Source organism: Archocentrus centrarchus, chromosome 7 (genome assembly GCF_007364275.1).
Source record: "Archocentrus centrarchus isolate MPI-CPG fArcCen1 chromosome 7, fArcCen1, whole genome shotgun sequence".
Taxonomy (NCBI): Eukaryota; Metazoa; Chordata; class Actinopteri; order Cichliformes; family Cichlidae; genus Archocentrus; species Archocentrus centrarchus.
The window spans coordinates 14,675,200-14,689,862 of NC_044352.1; the positions used below are offsets into that span (position 1 = coordinate 14,675,200).

Consider the following 14,663-nt stretch of genomic DNA (forward strand, 5'->3'; position numbering starts at 1 on the left):
AGCTCAGTTGTACTGGCTCAGTGTGGGGAAAAAAATAGCAACTTTCTATTGTGAGATTTTCTATGTGTACAGGCTGTTATCAGCTGACCTGTGCTGCTGACGTTTACTGCTCTTGGTAGATGAACTGAATTCAGTAAGATGTAACCCAGTATTTTATGAGCTATCTTAGCTGATTTACATAACCTACACTAACAGTATATGGTTTATACTTTCTTTATACTGGCAGTATACAAGTTGTATAAATGTTGAATTTGGTGAATGAATCTAAGCATCATGGGTTTAGACTCAAATTCATCTCTGCTACACTTGATGTAAAAAACTCTGACCATGAACACAGCAGCTGTGCACCTGTCCAACACAGAGCTTTACTGTAAATACAGTACAGCAGACTAACCTGTTTATCCTGCACTAAACTCCAGAGTATTTGAATAAGACAAAGTTAGTGTACATCAGTTTGTTTTGCAGGATGTTTCCCAATATGAAAAACATCACATCCTTAACTTTAAATATAACCTCTCCTTTTCCTCTCCTGCCCTCTTTCCTACATCTTTCTCCGTCTCTGAGTGAACTTCTCTCTTTCTTTTCTCTCCCTGGAAGCACAGCAGCTGGACCTTCAGCTAGCAGACACACAGCATTTATAGAATCAGTGACGTGAAATAAAAACTTCCCTCAAATACGATAAACCTAAAGTAACGAGCCTGCTTTAAAATTGTAAGGACTGGCGCTTAGTGGTGAACCCGGCTTGTCCACGGTCCAAAGTAACCTAACACATAAGATGTCAGGGCGCTACTGCAGTTAAAAAAAATGTTAAAAGTGGATAGATAATAACTTTAAAAGACCGAACACAAAGAATGGAGATGGAAGCCTGGGGCAAAAACAAATAAAAGAGGAAGATCACTACCAGGGAAATCCCCAGCCACAGAGATTCAGGACTAATGCCTAATTCAATATTAGCAAAACTAAACTAATAGAACCGAAACCAAAAACAGGACTGACGGACCCAAATAATAATAATCAAAACTGCAAAAGCAGCTGCAGAATAACGTGTGTGAGAGAGGGACAGCCCATGGTCCGCCTTTAAGAGTAGATAAGCCGGTTTATAGCCAATCGGTACTAGCGATAAATCAGAGAGGCGTGGACATGAAAACTGGGATCAGGATGAGAGTTATGCCGGTGCATTGGCACTTACGTAACACAACAAAATAATCAGACCTCTTCCTTTGACTTTTTGTTATTTTTTACTGGTAAGTAAAACTTATTTAACCCCGCTCATGTGACTTTATACCGCCGGTGAACAGTCAGATTCACAGTCTGTGCAATTTTACAGAGATTTCAGGAAGTTGCGAAGTTTCTGCAGAGAGCATTACGCAACCAGCAGACTTCTGGAGACTCAAGTATAATACTACACAGCAAGGTGAGTGTGGAGGACTTTAAACAATATTTACTAACACAAATACACCATGCTGTTCGGGATGTATGTTTTAAAATATGCTGCCTAACTTCGTGTTATTAAAATTAGTTCAACTTATAACAGGAAATGTTCAGCTCATCCACTAGATCCCTGAGTAACTGCTGAGTCATGACAAAGAGTCATAATTTGTGAAGTCTCTTGTTCACAATTTGAAGCTTATTCCAGTTGACAGGTGTGAGCCTGCAAGGCATCCAAGCTCCATAATCAGTTGTTCCCAACAATAAATCTGCTAATTTTTATTTACACAAAAAGTGATGTTTTAAATATGTTTTAAATTGTCAATTAAGAATTAAATAGTAGTAATAGATTATTTTGTAAATGTACCCAAGCCCAGTGTTTTGAGTTCTTTTTGTGAAGTTCCGTTTTTTTGTTTTATTTCTGGTTGTTCAAGATTTTCATAATTTTAGTTTGTCTTTGTTTTCGGTTTAGTTTTCCATGTTCTGGTCCCTTCTGTGTTTAGGTTCCCTCTCCCTTAGTTCTGGTTTAGTTCTCCCTGTGTTTCCCTTAGTGTCTCTCCCTTGTCTCATGTCTTGTGTTTAGTTGGATGTCCCAAGGTTTCCCTGTGTTTTAGGTTTCTGTGTTGGTCATTTTCTGAGTCCCTCTGTGTGTCAGTCTCCTCAAGTGTGCATGTATTTGGTTAGGTCACTTCCTGTTTTATTTTGACAATCTTGTGTTCATTGTGCTTTGTGTTTGGTTTACTTCCCTTTGTCTCCAATGTATTTCGTTCACCTGTGTTGTCACCTGTTTCCCTTTTCTCTCATTATCGCTCAGTGTATTTAAGGTCTCTGTGTTGTTTAGTTCCTTGTCACGTCGTCGTTGTTTTTTTCCTACTGTGAGCCTTTATGTCTGTGCTTCATGTCCATGTTTATGGTTCAAGTTTATGTCTACGCTTCAAGTCTATGTTACTAAGTTATGCTATGTTTTTGCTCAATCAAAGTTGATATTAAAGCTAAAGAGTTAAATTAAGCTCCTTGCTTCGAATCCTGCATTGGGGTCCTCTGCCTCGTTGGCCACAGCCCTAAACCTGACAGTACTGAGCTATGAGGTTGTCATGAAGTAAATTAAGAATATGGCTTTGGACAATTCATCTGATCTGTGTGGTATTAAGCAACAACTCTACCCCTGGGGGACACCTACTATATCAGGTCCTCACCTAAGTAATTATATATAATTATTTAAGGATAATTTCCTTTCAGTGGTGTACATGTAAGTGAAGAAAAATGTTTCAGATATTTCAATTTAAAAACAAGTCATTTACACAGATGGAGATGCCACCTCGACCAACAATGTTTGACTTCCATGGAGTCTCCATGATCAAGATCTTCACTGACAACTGGGACAACATACAGAACTTCAAAGCAAGACCAGATGATATTGTCATTGCTACGTACCCTAAAGCAGGTACTGTATATAAGAGTGAGGAGCTTTAATTTTTTCATAAACAAGTTCATGTTGATGGGTTGACAGGTTTACAGCTAAACAGCATTTATCCATTTCAATCACAGGAACCACATGGGTCTCTTACATCCTAGATCTTCTGTACTTTGGACACTTGGGTCCAGAACGTCAGACATCCATTCCTGTTCATGAGCGAGTGCCCTTCCTGGAGTTCTGTGTACCTTCTCTACATTCAGGTTGAATCATGTGGCCACTATCACTTTAAAGTATACCAGAACCAAAGCTCCAAGTACTAATTTCAGTTTGGTGTACTCTACTTAAATAATGACATCATTAGGATCATTGTAAGTCATTGTATTAGTTTTCAGAAACTGCTCTGAAACTGGTTCAACCTGTTTTCCTCACATTCTGTTTGTTTGCATGTATCTGTCTATGACAAATGCGGAAAAGGCTCCCAAATTAAAAATTCAGGAGCTTTCTGATAGCACCAGCAGTTTTATTAGTGTGCAAATGCATTAGGTTAATCAGTGAATTAGTTTAATTGATCTGTGGTATCTAAAAAAGTCTAACGTTACACATGATCAAACTAATCCTTCTTATCACTCAGGTACAGACTTGGCTGACAAACTTCCGACCACTCCTCGTCTCATTAAAACTCATCTACCAGTCCAGCTTCTACCAAAGTCCTTCTGGGAGCAGGGCTGCAGGGTAAAAATCATGCACATACACCTGTATCCATAGAAATATGAGATTCATGAAATGCACCCATTGTAATTTAGTGTTGCCTTCTTCTATAGATAGTCTATGTGGCCCGCAATGCAAAGGACAATGCTGTGTCCTATTTCCACTTTGACCGCATGAACCATGCTCAGCCTGAAGCAGGAGACTGGAGCACCTTCCTGCAGGAGTTCATGGAGGGAAAGAGTGAGTTCATTGTAATTTCACTATGAAAAGACCAAATTGACATTTCCTGTGTAAACATTCATTTGTGTATTTCTCTGTGGTTCCAGGGGTTCTTGGATCGTGGTATGACCATGTTAATGGCTGGTGGGAGAAGAAGCAGACTTATTCAAATCTTCACTACATGTTCTATGAAGATTTGATTGAGGTGCAGTGAGTTGTGCTTAGGATTTTTCTTGTTTTTGTTATATTTTGTTACAAAAACAAGTAGCATTTTTTTTTCATAAATAGGCTCTAACAAATTTGTAGTCTGTATTGCTTGGAATACAGACAGCAAACATCTGTTATTGATTTAATAACACAATGATGTGTCAAATTCAGACCCACCAACATTGGCTGAGTAAAAATAAATAAATATATATATATATATATATATATATATATATATATATATATATATATATATATATATATATATATATATATATATATATATATATATATATATATATAAAAGAAAAATAGGGACACTGCAGAAGGGTTAAAAATGCCTTTTTCTGTGGAGCACTAATATTTGCGGTTAGATTTGCTATGCTCTTTCTATGGTTGCACCCTTTATAGAGTGGGAGGTCATTTTGACCTGTGATCCTGCAATGGGCCAAAATGACACTCACTAGGCAAAATTCCAATACTGATGGCAGTTAGCCACAAAACTCTTAGAACAATAACTTCATTCTTCTGTACTTATTAGATAAGTTTCTGTTTTTTTTTTAGTTTTTTAGTTTTTGAGTGTAGGTGGTGTTTAACTTTTTGAAAGTTCCTAATATCAAAACATTTATCCTTCACTTACTGCCGACACTGCTTAAAATAAATTAATCTTCATTTACTTCTCAAGTGAATGTTACACTAAACAACTGAGCAACACATGAGGCATAGCTACAAGAGTTTTTTTTCTGAAATGTGGGAGTGCGTAGGGTGCATGGCACTAACTACAGACACCTCTGGTATGAATCGAGTAAAAAAAATAGGAAAAATAGTGACATTTAATTTTGACTACCACTCTCAATTTCAGTCTCACTCACAGCAAGGCTGATATTTTTCGATATTTTTAGGTCATCCAGGACTCTGAACAAGAAATAGAAGAGTTAAAGTTTGACTTTGAGTTAAAAATTCATCGAAAATAAACAAAATCAGATAAATGAAATTGTTTTTTGCATGTTAATCTAAGAGTTTAAAAATTTTAGTAAACATAAAAAAGTAAAAAATGAAAATTGTGGACATTCGCATGTTGTGTCACAAATGTGAAGAGCCATGTCTAAATATCTCAAATTGGGCAGCTCACGCATCATCTATCGTGATGAATGTATAGAACTCCAGACCAGAAGAAGAATAATAAATTTTATTTGGGGGTGAACTGTACCTTTAAAACTAATTCAATGTTGATGTGAACAGGACTGTGGACGAGAAATAGACAGACTGTGTTCCTTCCTTGGTTTGTCTCCTTCAGTTGAAGAGAAGGAAAACGTGAGAACCAGTGTGATGTTTGACAATATGAAACAAAACAAAATGACCAACTACTCCACCATTCCAATAATGGACCATACTGTTTCTCCTTTCATGAGAAAAGGTATCTCTGTCTGCAAGTTTTGTTTTTCAGTATTTGTGCATTATGTACTGCACCAGGTTGATCAAATAACCTGAATTATTTTCTCGACTTCTTTAGGAAAAGTTGGTGACTGGAAGAACCACTTCACTGTGGCCCAGAATGAACAGTTTGATGAAGACTACAAGCAGAAAATGAAGAATCCTGATCTCAAGTTTCGTTATGAAATTTAGAGCCCCGGCTGGGTGTGACAGACCTCTGCACTGATTTATGATTAAATTGTTCAAAACAAATCAAGTTTAATGTAAAATTTGGCAGCAGAATTGTTGTATATTTAATGGGGGGCATTAATCCATAATTTGATGGTGTAATATGTTAATTAAAAACAGTAGAACAGAACTATAAATTTTTGGGCAGCATGACATCACTGTTAATGTCAACAGAACCTTGGATGAGAAATAGATCGACTGTGCTCCATCCTTGGTATGAGACGAGTCAGAGCCAGTATACAAAATAAAACAAACTGATCCAGGCCCAACAAACAGCCAGCTATTTTTCCAGTTTCCAGAGTGAACAGAGTGTTCTAATTTGTATCCATAGTCCAGTTATCAGTAACCACTATTTTTGTAAACAGTTTTTTATATAGTAAAATTGTAAACATTTACCTAGTGATGGGCGGATGAAGCCTTGGAAGCTTTCCATTCAATTGTTTTAAAAAAAAAAAAAAAAAAGGTTCATTTCTGGAGGCTTCATGTGCATACAGACACCCCCTGCTGGTCAAAACCTCTATTGTCATTTCAGCTATTTGTGATGGCCTCTTGGCTTTTTTGCAACAGTGTCAGCATGAGAATAATCACTGACAAGAATAGAAATAAAAACTTTAACTTTATTTTGTGTGATTCATACATTCAAAAACTTGATTTCAGTCAGTGTTTAAGTAAATCCAATAGGACAAGGTGTTTGTGTTAAAACTGTTGCAGCATTTTCAAACGATGGTACAGCAATTGCGCTTATGAATTCTGGGGTGATGGTGACTTTAATCGTTTTTATTAAGATATATTTTTCCACTGTGCTCGGACTCAGTCAGTTTCTCTTCTTTGGAAATCACCTCCCTGGCTTTTGAGAAAATTGTTTTACATGCTATGGTGGATTGAGGGCTGCACAAGTATCCCACAGCAAGCCTGTATAGGCTTGGATATATGCCTCTGCCTAGGACCTAGGCAGAGGCATATATTTAGGCATCTTTAGAGGCATCTGATACCTAAAGACAGGGCTGGACTGGGACAAAAAATCGGCCCTGGCATTTTTGGCTTAGACCGGCCCGCAACTATGTCTTAAAAGCATTTGACACTGTCTTACTCTTATTCAATGTGGGCACACCTTTTGATAATAATACTTTTATCCTTTTTTGTACACTTACTTTAGTAATGCTTAAATTACAAAGCTTTTATTCATCATTTGGCTTTTTAAAAAATCTGTTATTTCACCTGTTTGAGTGCTTTTTAAAACATGTTTAACCAGCTTAGAGGCTACAAATTCAAGCTACTATGCAGCCTTTCAACACACCTTTAACCTAAATATCTAAAATGCTATGATGTAGCCTAAAATGAACACTTGCTGCTGATTCAACACTTCTCGGCCTTGATCGTTTGCTATTTTATCAGATTAAAGGGCCGTGGCTGCCAGATTTTGGGAAGTATGCAAATACCAATAAATATTGATACTAATCTATCGCCACTGCTCATCATTCTCATGTAATAGAGCTAACGTTACCTCCATCACCTCAAAGTCCCTGTATTATCCTAACGTTACTACCTGCTTATGTACTACACTTCCTCGGTCACTCTGTCCCTCGGTTTCCAAAGCCTTCATCTCTGGCTGCTCCTCTCCCTGTCTGCTGCTACTGTCTTCACCTACAGCAGAGCCGGCCCAAGCCTTGAAGGGGCCCTACAAGCAACATTTGATTTGGGGCCCACTTCATACCACTTCATTGTCCCCATTATTAATGCTGGAGGGTTAAAGTTAATTATTAATTTTTTTTAGGATGCATTACTGTTTCAGCGTTTTCAATTCACTTTTTCAATTCAATTATATTTATACAGCGCCAACTCACACCAAACAGGCGCCTCAAGGCGCTTTATACTGTAAGGTAAAGACCCTAGAATAATTACAGAGAAAATCCAACAGTCATCCTAATCTTAAAAATAGAGAGGGTGTCTGTCTCCTGAATCCAAGCTGGGAGCTGGTTCCACAGAAGAGGGGCCTGAAAGCTGAAGGCTCTGCATCCCATTCTACTCCTAAGTATCCTAGGAACCACAAGTAAGCCAGCAGTCTGAGAGCAAAGTGCTCTGTTGGGGTGATTTGAGTACTATGAGCCAATGAAGAGAAGCAATATGTGAGAAATATGCACTCTCTTTCTAGTCCCTGTCAATACTCTAGCTACAGCATTTTGGATCAGCTGAAGGTTTTCAGAGAGCTTTTAGGACAGTCTGATAATAATGAATTGCAATAGTCTAACCTATAAGTAATAAATGCATGAATTAGCTTTTCAGCATCGGTCTGACAGAAATATTAGAGTGTAGCCTACTCATTAAATGAGTGTTGTTACAAGTGTACAAATTTGGCCGTTAGAATGATCTCTTCTTTTTTTCTTTTCTTTTTTTTTTTTTTTTTAGGAAATTGGCATTTGTAAAAAACTAAAACAAACCAAAACAGTTTCGTGACAAACGTGGGTGAGCTTGGGGGCCCCCTGGTGGTCAGGGGGCCTTATGCAGCCGCATATGTCGCCTATGCCTCGGCCGGCTCTGCCTACAGCCTGCTGTTGCTGAAGCGTTGCTGTTAGAGAGGACGTGGAGGCTACAGCAGCGAACATGTCTGTGATCTTTACACATTTTGTAGCATCTACAGTGACACTCTTCAGTTTCTTCGCACGTAACTTCTCCGCACCTCCTTTCTGCCGCTTTGGTTTCTCCATGTTGCCTCAATGGAAGCAAACTTCCACGTGCCTCTCCTTTAACACGCGTTCAACACTGAAACTACAAGCGGAGTTACTGGGGGCCACGCAGAGAAAGGGTGGGGCCGCGCTCATCCTATATCCTGATTGGTTCTATCCACTGTCTATATTCAAGATGGGCCAATGGACCGCCCCCTCTAAATTGTGGACCGTCTCTTAGAACAAAAAAAAAAAAAAAGGGAAAAAAAAAAAATCCAATATCTTCGGCCCTTCAGGACTGTCGGCCCACCGGGCAAATGCCCGGTACGCCCGATTATCAGTCCAGCCCTGCCTAAAGATGAGGTGTTGCTGTTCCACTCCCAGCTGCAAACACTTCACCTTGGTTAAAAAAAAAAAGACTTGTGAATATTATAGAAGTAATACATTTGATTATCTATATGTATATATCTATATATATATATATTATATATAATATCTTACTGGAGAGATCAGCTCAAAGGGTTGTCATAAAGGGGAAACCCTTCGCCTTTCAGCAGCTCCGCTGATACCAGCTCCTCTCCGTCACATCAAACTGCTGAAAATCTAACATGAACAAATTTTGCCGGGATTCATCACTTTTTCATAAATCACGCCAACACTCGAACAACTACCTGAACTAACGAGGGTTCCGACGTCACCAGTGACAGCACTCGCCCTTAATGAAGAAAGCCTCGATACAGTGGTCCCATCACTACATTTACCCTCAGTTATTCTGTGTTGCTGGCCATTTGTATTTATTTTTTTAATGGAGCGTGATTGGAGTGGGGAGTCATGCCTCATCTTATGTCCAGGTTACCTCGGGCTAGGGACATAATGATGAAGCACAATGTGGTGAGCAAACGCGCTGTGTTAAATGCCTACTAAAACAACAACTTGTTTTTCTTTTTTTCTTTGTGTTGTTTTGTTTTTTATTTTATTTTAGTTGTATTTTCAGTTTTGGTGGCCAAATCCACTCAAATCCAATAATCCTAATGATGAATTAAAGTATAAAAGTTTTTACACTTGGTTCAGATTGTCAGGCATTGCTTCAGATGGCAAGATTTAAAAAACAAGACAGAACACTGCATTTAAAACAGAATAAGACCATGTACAAGAAAGAACCTTTAGATAACAAGAAAAATATCCATTCAAAGACTACCACAATCTGCAGGTGCAGACTATGTGAAGTGCAATGTTGAGGACCCAAAATGCACACACAGAAAACAGAATGGAGTCAACAAAAACCAAAATGTGTTATTAGGCTGCTGCAAGAAGTCCAAAAGGAAGTATTTATACTTTGTCACTTCCCACCTCTGTTAACATGTCATGGACCCTAAATCCGTGGCCCAAAGTAACCTAACACATAAGATGTCAGGGCGCTGCTGCAGTTAAAAAAATGTTAAAAGTGGAAATATAATAACTTAAAAAGACCGAACACAAAGAATGGAGATGGGAGCCTGGGGCAAAAACAAACCAACAATAGAGCAAGATAATCAACCAACCGGGAAATCCACAGCCACAGGGATTCAGGATTAATACCTAATTCAGTATTAGGAAAAGTAAACTAATAGAATCGAAACCAAAAGCAGGATTGACGGACCCAAGTAATACTAACCAAAACTGCAAAAGCAGCTGCAGAATAATGTCGGAGCAGATTAATGTGCGTGAGAGAGGGACAGCCCATGGTCCGCCTTTCAGAGTAGATAAGCCGTTTTATAGCCAATTGGTACTAGCGATGAATCAGGGAGGCGTGGACATGAAAACCAGGATGAGAGATATGCCGGTGCATTGAGACTCGCATAACACAACAAAATAATCAGACCTTTTTTCTTTCTTTTTTTTTTTTTTTTTGCCTTTTTGCCTTTTTGTTATTTTTACTGGTAAGTAAAACTTATTTAACCCTGCTCATGTGACTTTATACCGCTGGTGTTCAGGTGAACAGTCAGACTTAGTATGAATATAAGAGTTAAACAGTCTGTGCGATTTTACGCAGATTTCAGGAAGCTGCACAGTTTCTGCAGTGAGCATTACGCAACAAGCAGACTTCTGGAAGATCCGGATCCAGCCCAAGTGTGATACTACATAGCATGGTGAGTTTGGAGTACTTTAAGCAATATTTACTGACACAAAAAACACGACGTTGTTAGGAATGTGTGTTTTAAAATGAGCTTCCATTTTTGTTTGGCCCAGAGGGGAAACAAGACCAATTATTCTAACTTCATGCTGCTAAAATTAGTACTTGTAACAGGAAATGTTCAACTCATCCACTATATCCTTGAGTAACTGCTGAGAGTCATGATTAAACTGTGAAGTCACTTGTTCACAACTTGAAGCTTATTCCAGTGGATAGGTGTGACCCTGCAAGTCATCCAAGCTCTATAATCAGTTGTTCCCAACAATAAATCTGCTAATTTTTATTCACACAAAAAGTTATGTTTTAAATATGTTTTAAATTGTCAATTAAGAATTAAATAGTAGTAATAGATGATTTTGTAAATGTGCTGCGCTATGAGGTTGTCATGAAGTAAATCAAGAATATGGCTTTGAAAAATTCGTCTGATCTGTGTGGCATTAAGCAACAACTCTGCCCCTGGGGGACACCTACTGTATTAGGTCGTCTCCTAAGTAATTATATATAATTGTTTAAGGATAATTTCCTTACAGTGTTGTACATGTAAGTGGAGAGCCAGGAACATTTTTAAAACATGTTTCAAATATTTCAATTTTAAAACAAGTCATTTACACAGATGGAGATGCCACCTCGGCCAACAGTGTTTGACTTCCATGGAGTCTCCATGATCAAGATGTTCACTGACAACTGGGACAACATACAGAACTTCAAAGCAAGACCAGATGATATTGTCATTGCTACGTACCCTAAAGCAGGTACTGTTTTGTGTGTAAGAGCGTGGAGCTTTAAATTTTTCATAAACAAGTTCATGTTGATGGGTTGACAGGTTTACAGCTAAACAGCATTTATCCATTTCAATCACAGGAACCACATGGGTCTCTTACATCCTAGATCTTCTGTACTTTGGACACTTGGGTCCAGAGCGTCAGACATCCATTCCTGTTCATGAGCGAGTGCCCTTCCTGGAGCTCTACGTACCTCCACTACTTATAGGTTGAATCATCTGGCCATTATCGCTTTAAAGTATACCAGAACCAAAGCTCCAAGTACTAATTTCAGTTTGGTGTGCTCTACTTTAGGATTAGGATCATTGTAAGTCATTGCATCAGTTTTCAGAAACTGCTCCAAAACAAGTTCAACCTGTTTGTTTCACATTCGATTTGTTTGCATGTATCTGTTGGATGTATGACAAATGCAGAAAAGGAAGCTCCTAAATTTTTAAAAATATATATTTACTGAAATTTTCACCAATTGTAAACTAAACAGACAAAAGGAAAGAGAAAAAAAACTTAGACAAATATTTGGCCCATAAACATAAATATAATCATGTTCAGGAATCCCAATCAGGTGTTAGCTGCCTATACATAATTGGAAATATAGCATTTAGTATCAGTATTAACTAGTACAATAACATATTCATTGATAATATTACACTAAAAAGACTCTTGTAAGGATTGTGGAAATATTCATTCCAATGTATAACAGAAAGGGTTCCCATGTTTTAACAAAAACATCATTGTCTTGTAGGCTGCATGTCAGATAATAAAGAGAAATGTAATTCAAGATCACCTTCTGCCACTGTATCTTAGAAGGATTTTTTTCAGTTATCCAATTAAGAATTAAGACATTTTCTTGCACAGAAAATTAATATTCTCTAAAGCTTTCTTTTATATTTGTCAGTAATACTTGGATCAGTTATTCCTAGTAATAAAAATAAATGATTGTTGTTTAATTTAATACACAGAATTTTGTTCATTTCCCCACCAATGATCTGCCAGAATTGCTTAACTTTAATGCATGACCAGAAGCAATGTGTAAGACTGCCTATCTCAGATTTACATTTTAAACACTGTGAAGATAAGGTAGGTTTGAAGCTCCTAAATTAAAAATTCCTAAAATTCAGGAGCTTTCTGATAGCACCAGCAGTTTTATTAGTGTGCAAATGCATTAGGTTAATCCATTAACCAATTTGTTTTATTGATTTATGGTATCTAAAAAAGTCTAACGTTACACATGATCAAACTAATCCTTCTTATCACTCAGGTACAGACTTGGCTGACAATCTTCCGACCACTCCTCGTCTCATTAAAACTCATCTACCAGTCCAGCTTCTACCAAAGTCCTTCTGGGAGCAGGGCTGCAGGGTAAAAATCATGCACATTCACCTTTATCCATAGAAATATGAGATTCATGAAATGCACCCATTGTAATTTAGTGTTGCCTTCTTCTATAGATAGTCTATGTGGCCCGCAATGCAAAGGACAATGCTGTGTCCTATTTCCACTTTGACCGCATGAACAATGCTCAGCCTGAAGCAGGAGACTGGAGCACCTTCCTGCAGGAGTTCATGGAGGGAAAGAGTGAGTTCATTGTAATTTCACTAAAAAAAGACCAAACTGACATTTCCTGTGTAAACATTCCTCTGTGGCTCCAGGGGTTTTTGGATCGTGGTATGACCATGTGAACGGCTGGTGGGAGAAGAAGCAGACTTATTCAAATCTTCACTACATGTTCTATGAAGATTTAATTGAGGTGCAGTGAGTTGTGCTTAGGATTTTTCTTGTTTTTGTTATATTTTGTCACAAAAACAAGTAGCACTTTTGTTCATAAATAGGCTCTGTCCAATATGTTAGAGCCCATATGTGTGGTCTGTATTGCTTGGAACTGAGATAAAGTAAAACCCTGTTAAGTATTTTTAGACAAATTGTCTAAAAAGCAACACAAAACGTAGATACAAGAGTTTTTTGAAATGTGGGATTGCATTCATGGCACTAACTACAGACACATTTGGTATGAATCAAGTAAAAGAAGTAGAACAAATTTAATTTTGGCTTGCAGTTTCAGTCTCAGTCACAGCGAGGCTGATGCAGATATTCTTAATGTGAACAGAACTCTGGGTGAGAAATAGAAAGGGCAAAGTTTGATATCTTTGAGTTAAAAATTCATAGAAAATAAACAAAAACAGATAAATTGTTTTTTGCATGTTAATCTAAAAGTTTTGAAATTTTTGTAAACATAAAGTAAAAAATAAAAATTGTGGACTTCTGCATGTTGGGTTGTTAAAACTAAATCATATTTTCAATATTATTATGAACAGGACTGTGGACGAGAAATAGACAGACTGTGTTCCTTCCTTGGTTTGTCTCCTTCAGTTGAAGAGAAGGAAAATGTGAGAACCAGTGTGACATTTGACAGTATGAAACAAAACAAAATGACCAACTACTCCACCATTCCAATAATGGACCATACTGTTTCCCCTTTCATGAGAAAAGGTATCTCTGTCTGAAAGTCTCAGTATTTGTGTCTCAGTATTTGTACAAATATTTATTGCACCAGGTTGATCAAATAACCTGAATTATTTTCTCGGCTTCTTTAGGAAAAGTTGGTGACTGGAAGAACCACTTCACTGTGGCCCAGAACGAACAGTTTGATGAAGACTACAAGCGGAAAATGAAGAATCCTGATCTCAAGTTTCGTTATGAAATTTAGAGCCCCGGCTGGGTGTGACAGACCTCTGCACTGATATATGAATAAATAGTTAAAAACAAATCAAGTTTGATATAAAATGGGAGCAACACAATAGTTGTATATTTAATGGGGGCCATTCATCCATCATTTGATGGAGGAATATATAAATTAAACACAGTAGAACAGAACTATATATTTTTGGGCACCACGATGTTGCTGTTATTGTCAACAGGACCTTGGATGAGAAATAGACCGACTGTGCTTCATCCTTGGTTTAAGACAGAAAGACTCAGAGCCAGTGTACATAATAAAACAAACTGATCCAGGCCCAACAAACAGCCAGCCATTTTTCCAGTTATTCAGAGTGAATAGTATGCTAATTTGTATTCATAGTCCAGTTATCAATAACCACTCATTTTTTAACTAGTTTTTTTATATAGAAAATTGTAAACATTTACCTAGTGATGGGCAGATGAAACCTCATTAAGACACACACACACACACACACACACACACACACACACACACACACACACACACACCCTTGCCTCTTGGCAGAATAAATAAAACATCTTAACTTGATTTTGTGTGATTCATTCATTCATTCATCTCTTTTTAACACCCCCTGTCTTGTCTTGGTGACATCACACTGAACTACATGAACCTTGCAGAGTCACTGCGGCATCATAACTTATCTTCAAGTTCATACAAAAAATAGAAA

General features: G+C 37.7%; 2 protein-coding genes across 2 annotated transcripts; both read left to right on the plus strand.

The window, feature by feature from the left end:
* Positions 1 to 1,116: 1,116 nt before the first annotated feature.
* Positions 1,117 to 6,149, plus strand: LOC115783554 (cytosolic sulfotransferase 3-like). The gene is made up of 9 exons (XM_030734434.1): positions 1,117 to 1,244; positions 1,328 to 1,414; positions 2,734 to 2,872; positions 2,977 to 3,105; positions 3,477 to 3,577; positions 3,667 to 3,793; positions 3,880 to 3,977; positions 5,222 to 5,396; positions 5,493 to 6,149. The coding sequence occupies exons 3-9, from the start codon at positions 2,734 to 2,736 to the stop codon at positions 5,603 to 5,605; spliced, it is 882 nt and encodes a 293-aa protein (XP_030590294.1). The 5' UTR covers positions 1,117 to 1,244; positions 1,328 to 1,414; the 3' UTR covers positions 5,606 to 6,149.
* Positions 6,150 to 10,182: 4,033 nt separating this feature from the next.
* LOC115783552 (cytosolic sulfotransferase 3-like) lies at positions 10,183 to 14,478 on the plus strand. The gene is made up of 9 exons (XM_030734433.1): positions 10,183 to 10,223; positions 10,337 to 10,433; positions 11,079 to 11,229; positions 11,339 to 11,467; positions 12,518 to 12,618; positions 12,708 to 12,834; positions 12,909 to 13,006; positions 13,572 to 13,746; positions 13,851 to 14,478. The coding sequence occupies exons 2-9, from the start codon at positions 10,431 to 10,433 to the stop codon at positions 13,961 to 13,963; spliced, it is 897 nt and encodes a 298-aa protein (XP_030590293.1). The 5' UTR covers positions 10,183 to 10,223; positions 10,337 to 10,430; the 3' UTR covers positions 13,964 to 14,478.
* The last annotated feature ends 185 nt before the right edge of the window (positions 14,479 to 14,663 follow it).

What these genes read in the sequence shown, in the direction of transcription:
- LOC115783552 (XM_030734433.1), top strand. An exon ending in TCTATGAAGATTTAATTGAG is followed by an intron (nt 13,007 to 13,571) that starts GTGCAGTGAGTT and finishes TATTATGAACAG; the next exon opens with GACTGTGGACGAGAAATAGA. An exon ending in TTCCCCTTTCATGAGAAAAG is followed by an intron (nt 13,747 to 13,850) that starts GTATCTCTGTCT and finishes CGGCTTCTTTAG; the next exon opens with GAAAAGTTGGTGACTGGAAG.
- LOC115783554 (XM_030734434.1), top strand. Translation starts at nt 2,734, where the DNA reads ATGGAGATGCCACCTCGACCAACAATGTTTGACTTCCATGGAGTCTCC. An exon ending in TCTGGGAGCAGGGCTGCAGG is followed by an intron (nt 3,578 to 3,666) that starts GTAAAAATCATG and finishes CTTCTTCTATAG; the next exon opens with ATAGTCTATGTGGCCCGCAA. An exon ending in TCTATGAAGATTTGATTGAG is followed by an intron (nt 3,978 to 5,221) that starts GTGCAGTGAGTT and finishes TGATGTGAACAG; the next exon opens with GACTGTGGACGAGAAATAGA.